The 23631-nt window shown below is 35.6% G+C and overlaps 1 protein-coding gene across 1 annotated transcript in view; it reads left to right on the top strand.

Annotated features, from left to right (window-relative positions):
• PARP4 (poly(ADP-ribose) polymerase family member 4) overlaps positions 1 to 23631 on the top strand; it is a 98809-nt gene that overhangs the window by 37070 nt on the left and 38108 nt on the right. Inside the window, exons 15-21 of the mRNA XM_043995236.1 lie at positions 1418 to 1542; positions 9554 to 9685; positions 9923 to 10009; positions 13548 to 13712; positions 14588 to 14634; positions 15219 to 15297; positions 15779 to 15916. Of these exons, the coding sequence (XP_043851171.1) occupies positions 1418 to 1542; positions 9554 to 9685; positions 9923 to 10009; positions 13548 to 13712; positions 14588 to 14634; positions 15219 to 15297; positions 15779 to 15916 (773 nt within the window). The remainder of the gene's footprint in view (positions 1 to 1417; positions 1543 to 9553; positions 9686 to 9922; positions 10010 to 13547; positions 13713 to 14587; positions 14635 to 15218; positions 15298 to 15778; positions 15917 to 23631) is intronic.

Genomic DNA, 23631 nt, shown 5'->3' with positions numbered 1-23631 from the left:
GAGTTAAAAGTCAAGAAATAGGCTAGGAAAATGAGCAAACAGGAAAAAAAATGCTGACCATAAAAAGGTTCTATGGTTACAAGGAAGATCAAAATATACCCTCAGAAGAAGATATCAAAGTCAAAGCTTCTACATCCAAAGCTTCCAAGAAAAATATGAATTGGTCTCAGGCCATAGAAGTGCTCAAAAAGGACTCTGAAAATAAGGTAAGAGAGGTAGAAGAAAAATGGAAAGAGAAATGAGAGTGATGCAAGAAAATCATGAAAAAAAGGTCAACAGCTTGGTAAAAGCGACACAAAAAAATACTGAAGAAAATAACACCTTAAAAAACAGACTAAGCCAAATGGTAAAACAGGTACAAAAAGCCCACAAGGAAAGTAATGCCTTGGAAAGCCAAATTGGCCAAATGGAAAAGGAGGTACAAAAGCTCTCTAAAGAAAATAACTCCTATAATTGTGGCGGAATACTATTGTACTGGGAAATGACAAGGGGGATGGTTTCAGAAAAATATGGCAAGACCTTTATGAACTGATGCAAAGTAAAGTTAGAAGAAACAGAAGATCATTATGGACAGTAACAGCAATTTTATAATCATGATCAACTGTGAAAAACTTGGCTACTCTGATCAATACAATGACCCAAGACAATTCTAAAAGATTCATGATGAAAAAAACTGTACACCACTAGAGAGAGATAATTGTTATACTCTCGATACAAATTGAAGTATTTCTCCTTTTTTCTTGCTTTTTTGGAAATATGACTAATATGGAAATATTTTGCATTATTTCACATTTATAGTTAATATCATTTTGCTTGTTTTCTCACTGGGTGGGGGAGGGTATGGGAAGGAAGGAGAGAATATGGAACTCAAAATTTAAGAAGAAAAAGTGCTAAAAATAAATAATAAAAATTTAAAAATATTTTAAAAAGAAAAAAATCAGATATTTATATCATAGATGTCATGTGATAGCTTATGAATTATCACATACATAAGCAACCAAAGAGTGTTCTTGAATTTAATAGTGAATGTTACAAATCCTAGTAGTATACTAAAGGATAAATTCAACTATTCAAGAAATATACTTGGATTTCTATTACATATTTTAAAAAAGAAAATGCTAAAAATGTTGAAATACTTTGTTATTCAAAACATTGAGAGAAGAGAAGGGGGACAAGATTCTTAAAATTTAAAAGAAAAAAACTAGTTTTTGCAAATGCTGCCAACTCTTTGCTGTCTAAAAGTTGTATTTTCTTGTATTTCATCCTCTGTTATTCAAAATAAATGACTATTTTTACATTTACCATAAAGTATAAGTGTATTAGGTTAAGGAAAAGCAGTAAGGGGCAAAATAACTAAAAAATTATACTAGGCAAAGACACTTTTTAAAAACCTAACAATTAAATTGTTACTGTTTAGATTATGCATTACCAGATACCAACCCTTACACTAACATAAAAGCTGGCCTTCAGGATCTTTCTGGGATTCAAATCCCACTTGAAGAGATTCATATCAAGGGAAGAATAATGGACTTCATAGCCCAGGTATACTTTATTTTGTTGTGCTATATTTAATAAAGAACCATACTCAAATAATCCAGCAATAGCTAGATCCTCTGAATTTTATAACATTTTTGTGATCTCTTTGAAATATGTACTTTTCTAAAAGTAGAGTAGTAAATTATTAAGTAAATAAGTCTTTCTATAGTTACACACATTGTTGGATCCTGACACTAATGGCCTGATTGCATTTTAACTTTAAAAATCTCTTATGAAGAGACTTAGGATCACATAATCATTGTCATAGAATCTCAGTTAGAAGGGATGTTACATGTAATCTAGTCTAATCAATGCCTATCTGTGAAACCCCTCTATTCCATCACTGAGAAGTAATTATCCAGCTTTTATTGAAGACCTCCAGTAAGAGGAAATCCATTACTTCCCAAGGCAGCCTATTTCACTATTAGGCAACTCTAATCTTGGGAAATTTTTTCTTAAATCAAGCCTAAATCTGTCTCTCTGCGACTTCCATCTATCACCTGTAGTTTGGTCCTCTGGGGCAAGCAGAACAAGTTTAAATGTCTTCTACTTGAAAGCCATTCAGAGACCTGAAGATTATTGTTATTAGCCCCTAAGTTTTTTCCAGGCTAAATTTCCACATTTCCTTCAACAATTTCTTCTGCGGTGTGGTCTTTCCAGTCCTATTGCAGCCCTATTTACCCTCTGCTAGACATACTTCAGTTTGTCTACATCCTCCTAAAATGTGATGCCTATAACTGAACACAGTATTCCAGATGGGGTCTGATCAGGGTAAAAGTACAGTGGGATTATTGCCTAGTCCTACATACTCTGCCTCTCTTAAAACATCCTAAAATCATGTTAACTTTTTCTGCCGCTATATTAGCCATTTGAATCATAGTGAATTTGTAGTCTGTCAAAATTCCCTAACCCTTTTCATGGTCAGCTAGGTAGTACAATGGATAGAGTTTCCAGGTCTTGGCAACTGTGTGACACTGGGCAAGTCACTTAACCCTGTTTGCCTCAGTTTCCTTGTCTGTAAAATGAGTTGGAGAAGGAAATAGCAAGCTATTCCAGTATCTTTGTCAAGAAAACCCCAAAAGGGATCATGAAGAGTCAGACACAACTGAAACAATTGAACAACAGCAACAACAACAAATTCTTTTCACAGGAATGTTATCTAGTCCTACCTATACAGTCCTGTAATTGTGAATATTTCTTTGAATAAAAATGTAGATTGGGGCAGAACCAACATGGCAGAATAAAGGCAGGGACTCACCTGAACTCTTGCAGCTTACCCTCCAACAATGTTAAAATTATGCCTGAAAATGAATTCTGAAGTGTCAGAACCAGCAAAAGTCCAAGACAACTTTAAAAGTTGGCAATAAAGGTCTGTCTTAACAGGGTGAGAGTGGAACACAATCCAGCGCACACTATTGCTGTGTAGGCTGATTCCCAGCAAGCCAGCAGCAGACCTTAGAGGTGACTAAAACAGTACTCTTAGCCCACAGACAGTAAGGGCATTGGACAACTGGTCAGATTACGGGGGACACTTTCCTGACATTGGGAGCCGGACTTTGTTGCATTGCCCATATGTAGTTCTAGGTCATAGTACCCAGGCAAGGAGGAGAACTAGCAGGGCAGAAACTGAGTGTTTGTGATCACTCACAGACCAGAGATTTGGCCAGAGAGCAGTAACCACATCTCTCCTTAGATTATACCTACCACCTTGAAAGAACTTCAGACTTACAGAACTAGATCTGAAAACAGCAGCACATAAAACATGAAGGTTGAAACAGTGACCCCTCCACCCTGGGAACAGAGCTCAGGTTTAACAAAGTTAAAAGGCAAGACTGCACCTGTGTAACCAGTATCAAATTGCTTGCCTTCTCAATGAAGGGGGAAAAGGAGAAAGGGAGGGAGAATTTGGATCTCAAAATTTTTTAAAAGAATGTAAAAACTATTTTTACTTGTAATTGGAAGAATATTTTTAAAAATAAAGATGTAGGTCTTCACATTTATATTTATTAAATTTTATTTGTTTGTTTTAGCCTGTCATTCTAGCCTCTAAGAAGCTTTTTAAATCTTTTCATCTACTATGTTAGCTATCCCTACTAGCCTTGTGACACCTGCAAATATGATAAATATGCTTTCTATTGCTTTATCTAAGTCATTGGCAGAAATATTGAGCTTCACAGGATCAAGCATAGATCTCTGAAGGATTTGCCCTAGACATTTCCCTCCAGTTTAGCATAAACCTGTTAATGACTAGGTTTTTAGTTCAGTTGCTGAGCCATTTCTGAGTCTAACAGTATTATCCAGCCCTCATTTTCCCATCTTATCCATAAGGCCAGTGTGAGATACATTTTGAATGCTTTACTGAAACCTAAATATATTATATCTACTTAAATTACTGTTATATTCTAACAGATAGAGTATGTTCTGGGGGAGGGGAGATTTTTTTTGTATAGTCAAGAACCAGCAAACTAACAAGTCATGACATTCACACCATTTACCACTATATGGCTGACCATTTATCATCAGAGAGGTACTTACATTTCATATTGAGTTATGTTCTTATGAGACTTCTGCTGTAGATAAATTTGCCTCTAAATTATTCACATTTCAATATTTCAGGTAACTGTGTTTTTGCTGTAGGCACTCCCACCCCCTCATACAGATTGTAACCTCTCTATAACTTAATAGGTGACCTTTTGAGAGTTGTCATGCTGAAAAATTCATAACCTAGTGATCAGCCTAGTAATGTGTCTTTCTAAACTTAGCTACACTTGACCTCAGATGTCAAACATCTAGACTATTGCTAGACTCCATTTTTTTCAGCTTGGAAGCACCTGCCAGTGTTTGTGCTCTGTTCTTATTGCCTTCAAGAGCCCAGGGTCACCTCCATATCATAATGAGGGATTGAAAAAAGGTCGTCAGTAGAGAAAATTAATCATACTTTAAAACAAAACACAAAAAAACCCTTTTAGTTGAATTTATGACTGGGCTTCCAGCCCATAGACTGTCCTTGACCTACAAAGAGAAACTCTAGAGTAGTGCAACTTTGTGCTTTCCCTGTGCATTTTTCTCTGAGATAGAGACATTTCTTCTTGGAACGAGATCAGTATTTATATCTTGTTAATTTCATGGACTCTGCCAAGGTTATAAGTTTTATTTTGAAATGAAAAGGACTGAGATGCCAAACTCCTTTTCAAGCAGGATTTCTACATATTTCTGTCCTAGCAAAAGTACCTTTTTTCTACCACTATTTTAAAAATTATCAAATGACTAATTAAGCTTACAATCAAGGACACAGTAGCATGAATACATATTCTTTAAAAATCTATACAAAGTGGGACAACTACATTAAACCCAGTTTTGAATGGTTGGTTGACAAAGCAGATCCATCAAATATAGGTCAAGGGTAAATACTTTTTTGTATGAGTACAGTATAAGGGTGAATATCAGGAAAAGCAACCATGAGTGCTCCAAATCTACACTTAGTGGAAGTAGGACTAACTGTGGCTATTCTTAGTAGGGCTAACTGTGGTCTAGATAGAGAAACAATTTGTCTTTGTATGGAGCCCTCCAGATTCTTTCTCTATTTGAAAATCAGGGTCATGTTTTCCCATCTCAAGTGAGTCCTGTGATACCTTTCATCATAAATTATAGCTAGAATGGTTTTTCCCCCTATTTCCCCATGAGTCTTTCTTTTTTTTTTTAAAGGCTTTTTACCCCTATTGCCTCAAAAAAAAGCTTTTGTTAAGTTTCTTTTTTTTCAGTCATCCCTATCACTCCCCCATGACTCCCTCATTTGCTAAGTGAACCCTTCCTTTTAACAGATAAGTATGGTCAAGAAAAACAAATCAACATATTGGCCAGGTCTTGAAATGTATCCCCTTTCCAGACCTATAGTTCACTGCTTTGCCAAAAGGCAGAAGGCATATTTAACCATCATTCCTCTGGAGTGCTGATAGATCACTGCAATGATCAAAGTTCTGAAGTACTACCATATTGTTTTACTTGACCTTATTGTGGTCATTGGGTAAATTGTTCTTCTAGCTCTGATTTTATTTTACTTTGTATCAGTTCATACAATCATTCCCAGGTTTCTCTAAATTCTTAATATTTGTCATAGCTTATAGCATAATATTCTATTATATTCGTATGCCACAATTTTTCATCCATTTCCAGTTCATTGGGCACATACTTTTGGTCAGTCAGTCACTAAATATTTATTAAGCATATTTATATGTGCCAAGAATTGTGCTAAGTGCTGGAGATACAGAGAAAGGCAAAAGAAGGTCCCTGCTTTTCTTCCAGTTCTTTGCTACTACAAAAATTGTTCTATAAATACTTTCGTATATGTGGCTCCACCCTATATATAATTTTGTTGTTTTATATATGTGTATTAGTGATATCAGGGCATGTAGGAAGCATAGTGCAAAGCTTATTAAATTATGGGTCATGACTCCATGTGGAGTCACATAACTGAATTTGGTAGTTGTGAAAAATGTGGCAACAGAAAAAGGTCATGTAAATCTATATGCCAGGGATCATGTAAAATTTTCTCAGGCAAAAAGGGGTCACAAGTGGAAAAATTTTAAGAGGCCCTGCAATAGTGAATAGAATGCCAGGCCAAGAATTGGAAAGATCTGAGGTCAAAGCTGGCCTCAGACATTTACTAGATGTGTGACCCTGGACAAGTCATTTAACCCTGTTTGCCTCAGTTTCCTCATCTGTAAAAGGAGCTGGAGAAGGAAATAGTAACCAATCTAGTATCTTTGCCCAGAAAACTCCAAAAAGGGCCATGAAAAGTCAGACACAACTGAAAACAACTATAAAATAACAATTAGTGGTACCACTGGGTCAGAGGACACATACATTTTAGTGAATTTTTTGGTAAAATTCCAAGCCCTTTCCTAGAATGGTTGGACAAATTTCCTCCTACAGTGCATTAGTGTGGCTGTCTTCCCACAGCCTCTCCAGTATTTGCCATTTTTGTCTCTTGTCATCTTTCCCTGTCAGATAGATATGAGGTAGAGAACTTCAGAGTTGTTTTAATGTGCAGTTCTCCTAGTGTTAGAATGTTGGAGCATTCTTTAATATGGTTTTGATAGTTTATATTTCTTCTTTTTAAAACTTTCTTTTTTAAAAGATAGGAACAGACAGTTTTCAGATAAAAAAAAATCAAAGCTATCTATATGCATATGAAAAAAATGCTCTAAATCACTATTGACCAGAGAAATGTAAATTTAAACAGCTCTGAGATACTACCATACATGTATCAGATTGGTTAATATGACAGAAAAGGAAAATAACAAATATTGGAGGGGATGTGTAGAAAAGGCTACACTAATGCATTGTTGGTGGAGTTGTGAACTGAACCAACCATTCTAGAGAGCAATTTGGAACTATGTCCAAAGGGCAGTCAAACTGTGCATACCCTTTGATCCAACAATACCACTATCAAATGTATCCCAAAGAGATTTTCAAAAAAAGGGAAAAGGACCAATTTGTACAAAAATATTTATATCAACCCTTTTTGTGGTGGGAAAGAACTGGAAATTGTGGGGATGCCCATCAATTGAAGAATGGCTGACCACGTTGTGGTATATAATTGTGATGGAATACTGTGCTATAAAAAATGACAAGCAAGATTATTTCAGAAAAACCTGGAAAAATTTACATGAACTGATAAAAAGTGAAATGAGCAGAACCAGGAGAACATTGTACACAGGAACAGCAACACTATACTTTGATCAACTCTGAATGACTTAGCTATTCCCAGCAATACAATGATCTAAGACAATTCTAAAGGTCTCGTGAGGAAAATTGCTATTTACATACAGAGAAAGAACTGATGGAGTCTGAATGCAGATTAAAATGTTTTATTTGGGGTGTTTTTTTTCCTTTTATCTCTTTTTTCTTTCACAACATGACTAAGATGGAAATACATTTTACATGATTGCACATATATAACTTAGGTCAAATTGATTACCATTCTAGGAAGGGGGCCAGTGAGAGAGGAAAGGGGGAATTTTGGAACTCAAAATTTTTAAATGAATATTAAAATTTGTCTTTACATATAATTAGAAAAAAATAAAATACTACTTTAAAAAAGACAAAGGGGAAGGGAAAAAAGCTTCCTTTTTCATATTCTTTGACCTTTATGAGTTTTCAAGGATCAAGGATGGGAGCTCAGCCAAGACATCCCCCTGTTCTTTCAGTACTCTTTATGTAGTTTGTACAGACCTGGTAACTTGGACCTATTAATGACAGTTAGATGTACTCTTATTACCTCCTCCCATATCTTGGTACTTGATGCTTTAAGCCAAGGATTTTCAAACTATATTCTGAGAAACCCCAAGATTTTACCTTCTAGAGTTCCATGGGTGGCATTTTACTATACAACATAATAGAGTTAGGCTCCAGACATTTTAATTAAATTACTGATTTTTTAAAAAATTGTTAGTATTATTATTTGGGTTTGGCAGAGGGAGTTTCCTCACCTGGAGTTCCCCCAGTAAAATCACAGATCCAAAAAACAAAAATTACTGTTTGTTTCTATAGTAACTAGATTATGAGCAACATTAATAAGAAATATTAATTTATTACAATTCTTGTATTATACTTTTTTGTTATTACTAATAATTATGTTTTAATGTTTAACCTCCCCTTGATGGAGATATTTGACTACAAAACAATATAAAAATTTCCTCCTTATCATTTGTCATCTATTCAATACATGTATAAAAATATATGTACACTTATATAATTATAATTTTAATGGTTGGAGTTTCCATCCTTTGGGAAAAAAATACATTTCTATGACTTAAAGTTTAAAAACTGCCTTGAGAAATCGGTAGTAATTATAGGTTCATTAGCAGTAGATAGATCTTTCAAGTTATGATGAAAGTATATATAGGATTTAGGATGTATATATTATATATAAAGTATATATGGGATGATAGGATTTAGAATTAGAACCTTAAAGCTCATCAAGTCTAACCCTGTTATTTTATGGAAGAGCAAACTGATCCTCAGAGATGTGAATTGACTTGACTAGTTCACACCAGTTCTAGCAAGTGGTAGAGCTAGGCCTAGAATCTTGGCTTTCCTTTACAATCCTTTTTCTTTAAAAAAAAAAAAAAAGGTTTGTTAATGCCATTAGTCTTCACTGTCATTTCTAAATTCCCATTCCCTCCATATTCAACACCCCCCCCCTCAAGAAAATCAGTTAAGCTAAGAATGTGGCACACACACCCACTGCTACTGCTACTGTGGAGCCTGAGGCCAGTGAAATCACTTGAGTTCAGAAGTTCCTAGTGACAGACATGATTGGCTTTCGCTCTATTGCAGCTAAGTCCAACACAAATATAGTGGTGGTAGGTAGAGCATCAATCTGCCACAAGAGATTGAAACTGGCTCAAGACAGAGTCTGGTGAAGCTTCCCTGTTGGTCAGCAGTGGGATCAAGATGATCAGAGGCCACTGCACTTACAACCTAGACAAGATAGGGAGATCCAGACTAAAAAATGAAACAAAACATTAGGCAGACACATTTGATTGAGTAACTGTACAATACAGTTGTATTGGACAATGTATACAATATTTTGTCCTAGTAGTCTGCCACTTCTGTCTTGAAGAAGGTATGATTCATAATCTGTTCTCTTGATCTTTGTTAGTTTTACATGTAGTCAGAGTCCAACCCATTTTTAAGGATCTTCTCATTTACATACAATACTTTTCCCCACTATACCATGCTTTTAAAAAACATTATATAAGCTCTACCGGGAATAAGCCTGCCCCTGCTTAAAGTCAGAGCAAACTGTACTTTAGTTACATGCGATTCAGGCTCTGCATTGTAGATGTCTCAACCCTCAGTCTGTAGGACCCATGAGAAAACAAAGGTACATATCAGAACATCTGCATAGTTTAAACCCAAAATATGCAGAGTTGTTGGCCACTTTTCCATCACACAAAAAATATTTTTCCAAAGCATTTCATTAACAAAGTGGATTTTGTTCTATTTCCAGATCATTGTTTTTCAAACATATACCAATAAGAGTCATCTGCCTATTGAAACAAAATATGTCTTTCCTTTGGATGACAAAGCAGCTGTGTGTGGATTTGAAGCTTTCATCAATGGCAAGCATATAATAGGAGAGGTAAAGAATAATGAATTACACCCACTTGTTCAGCTTTCTCTGCAGACGCACCCTTTTTATTTATCTGGGGTGATGGGGATTTTACACCTATTGGCTACTTTTCAAATTTACATTCATTTCAGACTCATTTCTGAAATGAACATTTCTAGGATTTGAGTTTGAATAATTAGCTCTACTGCATGAAATAATGAAGTCACCATATATGGTGTTATAACATTTTAAAATGCTCTTTTCCAGGTCAAGGAAAAGGAAGAAGCCCATCAGGAATACAGAGAAGCCATCAGTCAAGGCCATGGAGCTTACTTGATGGATCAGGATAGTCCTGTATGACATGCTATTAATTTATTAGTTTGCCATGTTAGTCAGAAATGGAAAAAAGTTTTAAATCCTTTAAATTGTATAATACCTACTATAAAGTAGAAATTTAAAATTTCTAGAACAAAAAATTCAATTTTCTATTATCAGGGAGAAACCTTGCCTAAGAATTCAGCATGTCTGGTGCTCTTTGATATGTCATCTGCGACTCTTTGCTAGTTACCAAATGTAGGCCCTGGCAACAGTGAATTCCTTCTTATGTTACATGATTTGATATTATTTTGGATTTAAACCCCATCAATTTCCAAAAAGATGTGAAGGGAATCATGAGATAGTATCAAATTTGTGTTATTGGAAAGCTAAACTAAAAATAAGAGAAATACATATTTGTTATATGGACGATGTAACTTTTGGGGGGGGGGCATTGAGGGGTAAGTGACTTGCCCAGGGCCACACAACTAGTAAGTGTCAAGAGTCTGAGGTCAGATTTGAACTCAGGTCCTCCTGAATCCAGGGTCTGTGCTTTATCCACTGCGCCACCTAGCTGCCCCTGACCATGTAACTTAATCAGTAAGACTGTAATGTTGATTGAAATCAGAATAACTACTACTCCACCCTTATGTCTGCCCATGTCACTTTGTGGTAAGAGGGATAGATTAAAAAAACAAACAAAAAATTTGAGTAAGAAGGAAGTAATTTTCTAATAGTTAAGTTTCTGAAAGGTGACGAATAATGGAAATAGGCCTTGGAATCAGGAAGATCTAGATTCAAAGAACTGCTTCTGAAATACACTATTTCTATGAGCCTATGGAAAAGGGACTTCACCTCTCAGTGCCCTCAGGCAAGCCATGAACACAATAGTTGACAGATGAGTTTCCTATTTGTGTCTATTAAGGAAGTTTGTCCACTATGGAATTCTCTAAATTGTCCAGTGAAGTCACTTGTCTGGACCAAAAGTATCTAGTAAACAGATGATGATAAAGCCAGACAGAATTGTTAGAAGATCAGGATGTTTTTATTTGCTTTCCCAACCTGCCACATTCTGGGGATTTAATCATTCTGAGATGAGATCAAAACACTTATAGTGGGGGCAGCTAGGTGGCACAGTGGATAAAGCACTGGCCCTGGATTCAGGAGGACCTGAGTTCAAATCTGACCACAGACACTTGACACTTACCAGCTGTGTGACCCTGGGCAAGTCACTTAACCCCAATTGCCCCGCGCAAAAAAAAAACAACAAACAAACAAAAAAACACTTATAGAGGCAAAATTTGCAAACCAACCTTCCCTTTGGAAATTGAGATTATATGAGTCTACTAAACCTAACAGTGTATACAGGACCTAGCTCAACAGGGCAAATAGTCCAATTCTTTGTAGAGGATGAAATTTCTGGGCCTAATAGTCCATACTTTTTAAATAGGAGAATTCAAAAGACAAGGTAACTGGAAGCACAAAATAATTATATTATGTGGCTACCAAAAAATGAAATTCAATGAATTTTGACTTGAGGAGCAGAGTCCTCAACTCCAATACAAGTGGATTTTACTCAGACAGGGAGATTAGTGTTATTGGGTAGCAGGTTGCATCAGGCTTCACAGAACAAAATTGTCCAATTGGTGGATTGGAAACTTTGGATGTGAAGAATATTAGGCAAGATTCTCTGTAGCAGAGTATCATAATTAAGATCTAGGTCCTATTGATGAATTTTATTTTGATATATCTGAAGACTTCCCAAGAGAACCTCCTATTTGTCCTTAGAAAGATGTGCAAAGTGGATCAGAGAATACTTTTTAACCTCTGCAGAAAATACCTTCATAAGAGTAAAACAGAGTACTTTGAATTGATTAAATGCAGTACAGTTTTCCTCTTCATGTCCGGCTTGTCGAAAGCCAGTGGAATGATAATGAGTCTTTATTATGACTATAAATTTATAACTTTGTCCATTAGAGAATGAGCTAACTTGGCAGTTGCCATCCTGGAAACCTTGTTGAGAATGATTTCGACATGAGCCGACTTTTTTGCTTCCTTGATGAAGAAAAGGAATTGTGGGCTACTAAAGAATATGAGAATGATTTTAAATAAATTTCTTCATAGGAGATAGATCAAATTGTTCAGAAACCTACCACTAGAAAATGAATTATGGTAACAAGTAATTAATTGTCTTTCATTGTTCCTCATCCTGAATAGCCTTAAAGAGAATAAAAGAATCTCAAGGGCAAGCTAGGAGATGCAGTGGATAGAGCACTGGCCCTGGATTCAGGAGGACCTGAGTTCAAATCCGGCCTCAGACACTTGGCACTTAGTAGCTTTGTGACCCTGGGCAAGTCACTTAACCCTCACTGCCCTGCAAAACAATAAATAAATAAACAAATGGATAGATAGATAAATAAATAAATAAAAGAATCTCAAAAGTTAGAAGGAATCTCTGATACCATTGAGTCTAACTTGAACATAAACCATGAATGGTCAATCAGTCTTTGCTTCAGAGATTCAGGAACTTAAAAAAAATGAATGAATGGATAAGTAAATAGATAAATAAATAAAATTAGGTTCCTAGAAGGATTGTAAACCCTTCTCTAAATATGATGTTCTATTGACTTCTTTAGAATTATAGAATTGCAAAGTTCAAAGGGAGCTTTGAGATTATAATGTCCAAGCCCATCATTTTTTACAGTCTTTCGATTGAACTAACTAGAAGAGGAACCAGATGATATCAAAAACCTTTCTTTAACTTTCAAATGCCTTAACATAAAGAAAAAATAAGTTTACATATGATGAAGCAACACTATTTTAATAGCCTTCTTGAACTATCTTTGGTACTAGACTTATTATTCTGTGGGAGTAAATTTTAACCTGAAAGCCTGAGGTTTTCCAGGGAAATTTATTTTTAAAAATGAGACTATCAATCTCTCCCAGAAGGCAGTCCTTTGAGCCAAGAAGTAGGGTGTAGTGCTAGGTCTGTTATCTATTTGAAGTTGGTGTAGGACCTCTGAAGAATTAACAAGTATGGGGGAGGGAGGAAGACATTTCTTAGATGTTCACCAAGCTATCTTGTTTGGATTAATATTTCCTTTTCTCCATTAAAAAAGAAAAGAAAATACAGTAAGTGGGTTCACCAAGAGTCAGGGAAAGGTCTTAATCTAGATTTAAAAATTATAAGGATTAATATAGGTAGTATTTTGGCAGATTGCACCAAGCTGGAAAGATTTCATGTAGGGGCCTAGCAATGGATACTCTGTGTGTTATGTAAGAAATTAAGAAAGGCTTAACATTACATTATCAGGTGATAACTTGTTTTTGACTACAGCAATTCACCTACTAAGGCATAGAAAGATCAAAGTCTGAATTGATGAAAGGAGTGCCAACCTTAGCAAAATTGTGAATCTTCAAAATAAGTTTAAACACTATTACCATTTTCCTAGGAAAAGTTTTTCAGAAGCTAGGTATAATGTCTTTATTTGAATTGTTTATTAACATAGAACATTAAATGGTGACCTTGAACTAAATAGGTCTTAGATTGGTAAAGTGAATAATGTTTCCATTTCAGGATGTCTTTACTGTGAGCATTGGAAACTTACCACCACAGGCCAAAGTTCTTATCAAAATTACCTATATCACTGAGCTCAGTTTTCATCATGGATGTGCCAACTTCTTCATGCCCGCTACTGTAGCACCATGGCAGCAGGACAAAGCTTTAACTGAAAACTTGCAGGTTTGTTTATTTAACATTACATTTTAAGTGATATTTTCTTTGGAGTTATAGTTTTAAAATTAATTATCAAAAGGAATCTAATGTCCTTGGTATAAATAGGTAACGTTTCCTGAAGATAACAGAATTTAGCATATATGACAGTGAGAAAAATGAGAAAAAAATTATTTTCAGTTGCCCTCTTTTGAATATCAGTAGCAATTAGAGGCAGCTAGAATGGTATGGCAGAGAGAGCATCAGGCTTAGAGTCAGGAAGACCTGATTTCATATCCCCCCTGAAGATACTTAGTAGATATATGACCCTGGGCAAGTCACTTTACCTGTTCACCTCAATTTCTTTATCTGTAAAATGGGGTTAATAATATTACCTACCTCCCAGAATTGTTAAGAGGATCAAAAGAGATAATAATTGTCAGTGTAGCTAGGTGGCAGCAGTGGATAAAGCACCAGCCCTGGATTCAGGAGGACATGAGTTCAAATCCAGACTCAGATTTTGACACTTACTAGCTGTGTGACCCTGGGCAAGACACTTAAACTTCACTGCCCTGCAGAGAGAGAGAGAGAGAGAGAATTGTCAAGTGCTTAGCATATAGTAAGTACTACATAAATGTTTGCTGTTAGTTGTTATTTCATTAACTTTTCTGAGTATATTGCTCAATAATTAGTTGAATTGACAGTGACTCCTATTTCACAAAGGACAACATTTGCAAACCATGGAAATGTTTGCAGATGTGCAAAGTCACAAACTGATAGCATTATTTATGTTACCAGGAGTTTACTTGATGTGAGTATATTCAGTGGCCTAGCATTTTCTTTATATGCCAATTGTTCTATTAAACTCACTCTGAAAATTCATGATAATGTTCTTATTTTGACAGGATACAGTGGATAAAGTTTGTATTAAGGAATTAGGAATGCAGCAACGGTAAGTTGCTTAAAGCCTTAACATATAAAATATAGAGCCTTAATATTTCAGTGACTGAATTTAATGGACATTAGTTTAATATTTTAAGGTTCCATTTGAAAAGCAGTATATACATATAAGTATTTGATACAAGGCCAAGTTTCATAGGAGCAAAGAAGAACTCCAAAGTGTTCTAGCAAAATTTTAAGGGGAGAGAATACCTTTGGATGGAGGGAATCAAATAATATCCTGCAAAGGAGATGGTAACTTAGCTGATAAGGCTTACAAAGGAGTAATGAAAAGGTTATGTATTCTAGGCATGGGAGATAGCCTGTGTGAATTCTAAAGGGTGTGATCAATCCATGAACACAAAGACAAAAATGAAATAGTCCCTCCCTCAAGGAGCTTACATTCAGTAGAGGAGACAACAGCACATATCAGTATATTCAAAATAAATACAAGGTAATTTGGGAAACACTAGTAGCTAGCATATAAAATCTGAAGGACAACTTGTAGTATATTTTTGCTGAAAACTAGAGTATGTGAAGGAAAGTAATATCTTTCTGTATATTAAATTGAATTCCTTTTTTCTTCATATTTGATAGATTCTCTTTAAATATATCAATTGAGATGCCACATATAATTGAATTAATTACCAGTGATACACATAAACTCAAACTAAAGGTATGTAAGTCTTTTTTAAAACTTTATTATCTATATTTTTAAATCATTTCATATTTGTAAAAATGTCTATTATAAAGGTTACCATCAGTGAGACTCATTTGTAAGATTTTTAAATTGTAAGATAAGTTTTTTAAAATGTGACTTTCAGGTATATTCTGGACCACACTAGATAATTTAAAGAAAGGCATATTGGAGGACAGTCTACGTACCTAATGACTTAATTAAAAGTGTTATTTTCTACTTTATTTTGGCTATGTAGATAAATACAAATTTTTAATTTCATGATATACCTGAATGTGACTGAAATGAAAGTCTTGCCCTAAGAATTAATATCTTTCAACTGATCAGAAACCCATAACTTCAGAATTTATTTTTAGCTCTCCTTTAAACCCTGCTTTGAAAATAATGTTATGCTGTAATGACTGGGAAAAATGGACAATATTCAACAAAATCAAATATTGTTTTTTCTTTTGTTGTATAGAGAACAGACTGCAAAGCTGTAATCAGTACTTTGGATAACAGTTCCTTAGACAGCAAAGGCTTCTCTCTTCAGATCCATATAGGAGAGGCTTACCTCCCAAGAATGTGGGTTGAAAAGCACCCAAACAAGGAAAGTGAGGTAAATCCTTTTTTATTGGAAAAAATTAGTTATCAACCAGTGCAACTATTTAAAAAACATTTGGAAGGAAAAATGACCAAATTCATTACAGTTTCATTTGAATCTGTTGTCACTTGACATTATTACAGATCCATCAAATACAAGAATTGACAATCTTGTGCTTGCTAAACAATATTTGGGGTAATTATGGTTTGGTTTTGTATAATAAATTAAAGAATATTAGCTAATATATCAATGTCTACCTGAAAGAAAATCTCTAATGTAGTAACACAGTCTAATTTAGTTAAAAACTTTGTGAATAACTTAAGCAAAAGGATGAAGGCACAGACTGCATGTTTTTCAATATGAAATGAAACTGTGAGAGATAAATAATACAGGGGCTAAAAAATCTCAACAAATTACAATGGTGGTGAGCAGAACTAAAGCTTGAAAGATGAAATTGAACAGAGATCAATGTGAAGGTCTATACTTAGATTTAAAAAGCTCAACTGTACAAAGGATGAAAAGACATGACTATATAGCATTTCATGTGAAAAAGACCTAAGGATTTTTGTGGGCTACAAGCTAAGAATCAATCATTCATGTAAGGGAGCTGCCGGAAAAGCTAATGTGGTCTGCTGCATTCATAGAAGAACTCTGCTGACAGCAAGGGAAATGATGATGCAACTGGATTCTACCCTGGTCAGACTACATCAAGAACATTATGGCCAATTCTGATACTAGATTTTAAAGCAAACATGGACAAACTTGATCAAAGGAAGCAAGATGGTAACGGGACTTGAAATTATTCCATCCAATGATTCATCAAAGGACTGAGGATGTTTGGCCTAGAGAAAAGAGAACTTTTGCTAGCACATGACCTCTGTCTTAAAAAAATATATTTAAAGAATTGGAAGAATGTAAAAGAGCAATTAGTTTTGTAGTACTTAGCCCACAGTAGTAGTTTTTGTTGTTCAGTCACTTTAGTCATGTCTGATTCTTTATGACTCCATTTGGGGTTTTCTTGGCAAAGATACTGGAGTAGTTTGCAATTTCCTTCTCCAGTTCATTTGACAGATGAGGAAACTGAGGCAAACAGGGTTAAGTGACTTGCCCAAGGTCACACAGCTAGTAAGTATCTGAGACTGGATTTGAACTCAAGTTATCTTGACTTCAGGCCCCATGCTCTATCCACTACACCACCACTCAATTAGAGCTGTCCAAAAACTAAGAGATAGAGTTCTCTATCACTCAATGTTTTCCAGAAAAGGATGGATGATCACTTGTCAAAACTATTATATAGGGGTTACATGCTTTGAGTAGGGGTTAGACTAGATGTCCTCTGAAGCCCCTCCTAGTGCTACAATTATGTGATCCTATTCTTTTACCATGCATCATTTCTCTATCCTGTCAACAAGCATATCATGGAAAATTTTGTCAGATACTTTATGGAAATCCAATTATACTATGTCTTTTACATTCTCTCGTTCTACCACATGTGAATTAATCCTATTAAGTACAGAAATGAGGTTAGAGTGAGCCACCTTGTTCTTGTTGAATTCTTATTAATTTATAATGATCACCTTTTTCTTTTGTTTATTTTTTAGTTTTTTGCAGGCAGTGGGGGTTAAGTGACTTGCCCAGGGTCACACAGCTAGTAAGTGTTAAGTGTCTGAGGCCGGATTTGAACTCAGGTCCTCCTGAATCCAGGGCTGGTGCTTTAACCACTGCACCACCTAGCTGCCCCTCAATCACCTTTTTCTTAACTGGGAGCTTGTCAATCATACTATTAATTCATTCTAGAAATTTGTCAGAAATCACTATCAGACTTATTGGTCTATAGTTTAAAAATTAATTCTTCCCCTTTTTGAATTTGGGGCAGCTAGGTGGCACAATGGATAGAGCACCAGCCCTGGAGTCAGTAGGACCTGAGTTTAAATCTGACCTCAGACACTTAACACTTACTAGCTGTGTGACCCTGGGCAAGTCACTTAACCCCAATTGCCTCGCAAAAAACAAAAAATAAGGAAATTTGCCAAGATTTAGTCCCATTCTCTAATTTTTCAAAATCTATCAAATTCATAATCCTTTTCCTTTTCCTGGCTAGGCAATTTTTATTGTCCCCCGTTTCCCCTACAATACTTCTTGTTTCTCTTTCCATTGACCCTCACCCAAATACTGTCTACCGTATATCCATTTAAAGTTAATGGTTTTGGGGGAAGCTAGGTGGTGCAGTGGATAGAGCACCAGCCCCGGATTCAGGAGGACCTCAGTTCAAATCCGGCCTCAGACACTTGGCACTTACTAGCTGTGTGACCCTGGGCAAGTTACTTATTCCTCATTGCCCCACAAATAAATAAATAAATAAATAAATGAATAAACGAATGAATGAACAAATCCATCAATCAATGAACAAATAAATAAATAAAATGGATGGATGGATGATTGAATAAATAAGTAAATAAATAGATTTTTTTTAAAAAGTTGATGGTTTCCACGTAGGTATGTTTTCTTGATATACAGTATTATTTTAGCATACCTTTTACCCAATCTGTCCCTTTTTAAAAATTATTTTTATTTTAAAATTATTTTATCACTATGACTTTTTTTAAAATAATTTTTATTGCTATCTTTTGTTTTTTATATCACCAGTATTTCTCCTAGTGTTCCTCTTCTTCCCACTCCCAGAGAGTTATCCTATATAACAAATAATCCATTCCTTTCAAAGAAGACAACTCTTTCTTTTTGTTTCTGCTTCTTTTTTAATTAAATAATTAAATGGTTTGGTTCTTTCTGTCTCATTGTCTCTCTGTCTGTATGTCTCTGTGCCTCTATCTGTCTCTCCATTCCTCTCTCCCTTCTTTCCTCCCTCCCCCCTCCCCTTTTCTCTCCCCAAACCCAGAACCTCCTGGATGTTTGTTGATATCTGCCATGGTTCTATTGTTTTGGAATTGTTGACAATATCTTGCCTCTTCTCCTTGTGATCCTTGAGGTTGACTCCTGTCATGGAGTATAACTAAATTTCTCTGCCTGCAAACCCTAAAACTAGCAGAAGCAGATAGTATAGAACATCAGGTTGTTGGCCCTCAGTAATCTTATCCCAAGATTCCTATTTGTGGGAAGTTCCTACTTCTCAATTTTCTAACCTGTTGAGATAATTTTGAATTTTTTCTGTCACCTATTATATTGGCTATATCTTTAAGGTTTTGTATCATCTACAAAATTGATAGACATAGGCTGGTTGTGATTGACAAGTAATTGAAAGAAATCTGAGCCAAGCACTGAGCTTTGTGGCCTTCCCCTAGAGGCCTTTATCTAAGCTGAAAATGATTTATGAATCAACATTCTTTGGGTGCAACTGTTTAACTCTGTAAATTCATCTAACTGTATTATAACCTAGCCCTTATTTCACCATCTAATACACAAAGATAACAGGAGATTTTTATCAAGTGATTTTATTTTTTAAAATCTTTTTTAACTTAAGACATTTTTATTTAATTTTTTGTCAAATGATTTTTAGAAAATCAAATACGCCATATCTATGGCATTTTTCTGACTTAGCAGGCCTCTAAAAAAACCAATAGGATATTTGTGATTTCTCACCACATGTAGAATAATTATACATAGCATAATTGTATGTTAGTTATACCTAACTTGACCTCAGTACTGAACTTCTTTGAAGAAAGAAGAAAAAATCAGGTATGGAGGATAATGGGTTTGAAGTCAAAGGACCTGGAATCATTTCTCAGCTCTCCCATTTATTCTGTGGATGACTGGGCACAAGTCACTTAAATTTTGGGTCTTAGTGACCTCATCTATAAAATGCAGACATTAGACTGGATGACTTCCAAAGTGCCTTCCCATTCTAAATCTATCTTTGTATATTCATTTAATTACTGTGACAGAATACACTCTAATCTTGGATTCAGATCCTGTCTCTGCTATTAGATATGTATCCCTAGGTATCATTTTGCTCCCAGGATGTCAATGGATTGTCAGCTCCTTGAAAGCAGGAGCTGTTTTGTTTTTGTGTTTGTAGCTCTGCTACTTATCACAGTTTTGCACATAGTAGACCTTTAATAAATAGGTGTTCGGTTGAATTTAATTATATTTCATTATTTGTAACATAAGGGATTTGGATTAACTTTTAAGTCTCATTTTTCCTCAGCTGTAAAAGATTAGGTGATCAGTAAGATCCTTCCCAGTTATAAATCTGATCAAATATAAATCTGATCGAATGGCTTCTAAACTCCTAAAATTCAGTAAGATTGTGAGGGACTTGCTTGATATTGAAGAAGAAATTGCAGAGGGTTTTAGGGGGGTTTTTTGTGTTCCTTTTTTTGTCAATTAGCATTTTAAACAGTTGATTCTTCAAGGTACCAAGAAATTCCTGCTGTAATGCTTACATAAATTACTAGGTTTGAGAACAAGAAGGGAAGTTACAGACCATCTAGCCCAACACCCTCACTTTTTTTTAAAGTTTTATTGGTAACTTTTGTTTTCATATCGTAGTCATTTCTGGACATTCCTACCCAGTGAGCCTTCTCTTGTAACAAACAAAAAAGCAGTTCAGCAAAACCACTGGACCCAGCAGCCACATGTTGCCCCAAATGCTGCATTCCCTGTCCACAACCTCATATTTCTCCAAGAAAAATAGGGAATCATGTTTCTATATCTACTCTAGTAGACCAAGACAAGGTGTTTCAGTTATATAGCACTTGACTTCTTTTTATTGTTCTTTTTATTTATGTTATTGTGATCATTATGTCTATTGTTTTCTTGGTCCTGCTTGCTTCTTGCTATACCAGTTCATGTTTTCTCTGAATTCTTTCTCATCATTTCTTGCAGTACAGTAATATTCCATTTTATTCTTCAATTCATCAACAAGCATTTATTAAACATTTACTATGTGCCAAGGACTGTGGAAAGTGATACGGAGACAAAGGAAAAATAAAAACAAAAATAAAAAACAATTCATGTCCTCAATTCTCTTTTCTTTATTTTTGTTTTTGTTTTTGCTTAAAAATCTTATTTTCTGCATCTCACCTCTCCTCCACTGGTGGAGAAAAACTCCACAAGATATGCATAGTGTGGGGGCCAAATTTAATATATGAAGAGTTAATTGGGTGGCTTGCCTAAATATTGGGGTCCTGGAGATAATGAGGGACCTCTAGGTTTAAAGCTCCCTCCCTTCAGAAACTGCCTTTTTAGATATTTCTCCCAGGCCAATAAGAAAGGAGCCTTACAGCCTCTGTTCCACAGATGTTTTATTGGGGAGAATAAAGTAAACAGCAAAGGTGAAATTAATAAAATCAAAGACAAGGAAATAGAGAAAAGGAAATACAGTTAATCCTCCTAGCTCTAGGGGCAGCTAGGTGACAAAGTGGCTAAAGCACTGGCCCTGGATTCAGGAGGACCTGAGTTCAAATCCGGCTTCAGACACTTGACACTTACTCACTGTGTGACCCTGGGCAAGTCACTTAACCCCCATTGCCCATTGCAAAAAAAAACAAACAAACCCCAAACCTCCTAGCTCTAACCTAAGCCTATTCAAAGGAACAGAGCATCTTACCACCTGGAGCTTTTAGCTTCAATGGAAGGCACAACTTACAACCACCAGGCTTGAGTGACTTGGCTGTTGCTGCTCCTGCTCCCACCACTGCCAGGGAAGAAGAAGGAAGAAGAGCTCAAGCTCCGGAAGAGACTCAATCTCCCCCTCAGTGAGCATCCAATTTTCCTCCCCCAAAAGGGGAGGTCCTTCAAAAACTGCCTATGGAGGGGAAGCAAGGTGGCGCAGTGGATAAAGCACTGGCCTTGGATTCAGGAGGACCTGAGTTCAAATACAGCCTCAGACATTTGACATTTAACTAGCTGTGTGACCCTGGGCAATTCACTTAATCCTCATTGCCCTGCAAAAACAAAAACAACAACAACAAACTGCCTATGGAGAGAGGCTTCTCCTTCTGACCATAGTAGCATATGTAACTTCAGGGCGGGCCAGGTGTGGCCCCTCCCAAATGAGTCAGCTGAATCCTAATAATTTTACCACAATAGTTAAGGAAAACCAATTCCCCAAAATTGAGTGTTATTCTTGTTACTTGAGCTCACCACCTCTATTTTCATGTTGCTTCACCAGGCTTCTAGAACCATGGCTGGTCATCACATAGCTCAGAACTTTTCATTTCCTCAAAGTCCTTTTTCTTTACAACATTGTTGTTATTGCATAAATTGTTCTCCTGGTTTTGGTCACTTCACGCTACTATTTTTATTGTGTAATTCTTTTTATGTTGCTTAGTTTAATTTTGCCTTCTTCATTTTGGAACTTAAAACTAGAATTCTGTCAATACTTTAAAATTAAATTTTATGGACTTGATACCTCAAGTAGCAAAGTAAAAATTATTTTCACTTTTAAATGAAAGACCAACTGAAAGTCATAATTGTAACAAAGGCGAGAGACAGAATTTCTGGAGAATTAATAATTTATTAATTAGACCAGCTGGCAATCGATAATTTGATGGTTAGTATTTTTTCTAGGTAACCAAAGACAAACCCATGGAGACACTGAATGTCTTAAATACCTTTTTTTTTCAATCTTAATAGTATTTTTTTTTCCGGTTACATGTAAAGATAGTTTTCAGCATTTGTTTTTATAAGATTTTGAGATCCAAATTTTTCTCCCTCCCTTCCTTTCTTGCCCCCTCCTCAAGACAGAAAGCAATCTTATATAGGTTATATATGTTAAATCACATTAAACATATTTTTGCATTAGTCATGTTGTGAAGAAAGAATCAGAACAAAAGGAAAAAACCTCAAAAAATAAAAAACAAACAAAAAAAGTAGAAACAGTCTGGTTCAATCTGCATTCAGATTCCACAGTTCTTTTTTCCTGGATGTGGAAAACATTTTCCATCATGAGTCCTTTGGAATTGTCTTGGATCATTGTATTGCTGAGAAGAGCTAGGTCTATCATAGTTAATCATCACACAATGTTGGTGTTACTGTGTACAATGTTCTGGTTCTGCTCACTTCATTCAGCATCAGTCCACAAAAGTCTTTCCAGATTTTTCTGAAATCTGCCTATTTATCATTTCTTATAGCACAATAGTATTCCATTACATTCATATACCACAGCTTGTTCAGCCATTCCCCAATTGGTATGCATCCCCTTGATTTCCAATTCTTTGTTACCACAAAAAGAGCTGCTAAAAATATTTTTTGTACATGTTGGTACTTTTCCCTTTTTTATGATCTCTGAGAGGGCCCCATTTCCCTGGGGTAAACCCTCCCCCACTGGATTCTATTTTCACTCTAAACAGAAGTTAGGTCTCCTGGTTGGGTGGGGGTCATACCCGAGATTGAAGAACATGTTCCTTGAGGGTTAAGGCAATAGCATTGATCACTCATGTCCTTCAGAAACTGACTTTTTAGAGGAGCTGGGCTTTAAATGAGGAAATAAAGGCAAAAAGTCTAGATACTAATTTAATAATTGGTTATTAACATATTAGGGGGCAGCTGGGTGGTACAGTGGATAGAACACTGGCTCTGGATTCAGGAGGACCTGAGTTCAAATCCAACCTCAGACACTTGACACTTACTAGCTGTGTGACCCTGGGCAAGTTACTTAACCCTCATTGCCCTGCAAAAAAATTTTTTTTAATTTAAAAAACATATTAGTAAAACAATTTCTTTCACAATAAAGATTTTTTTCATTTCCAGTTGAAGTTATAAGATGCATT

Source organism: Dromiciops gliroides, chromosome 3 (assembly GCF_019393635.1).
Source record: "Dromiciops gliroides isolate mDroGli1 chromosome 3, mDroGli1.pri, whole genome shotgun sequence".
Taxonomy (NCBI): domain Eukaryota; kingdom Metazoa; phylum Chordata; class Mammalia; order Microbiotheria; family Microbiotheriidae; genus Dromiciops; species Dromiciops gliroides.
Note: the sequence above shows the minus strand (reverse complement) of the source record. Positions and strands in the feature narration are given on the sequence as shown.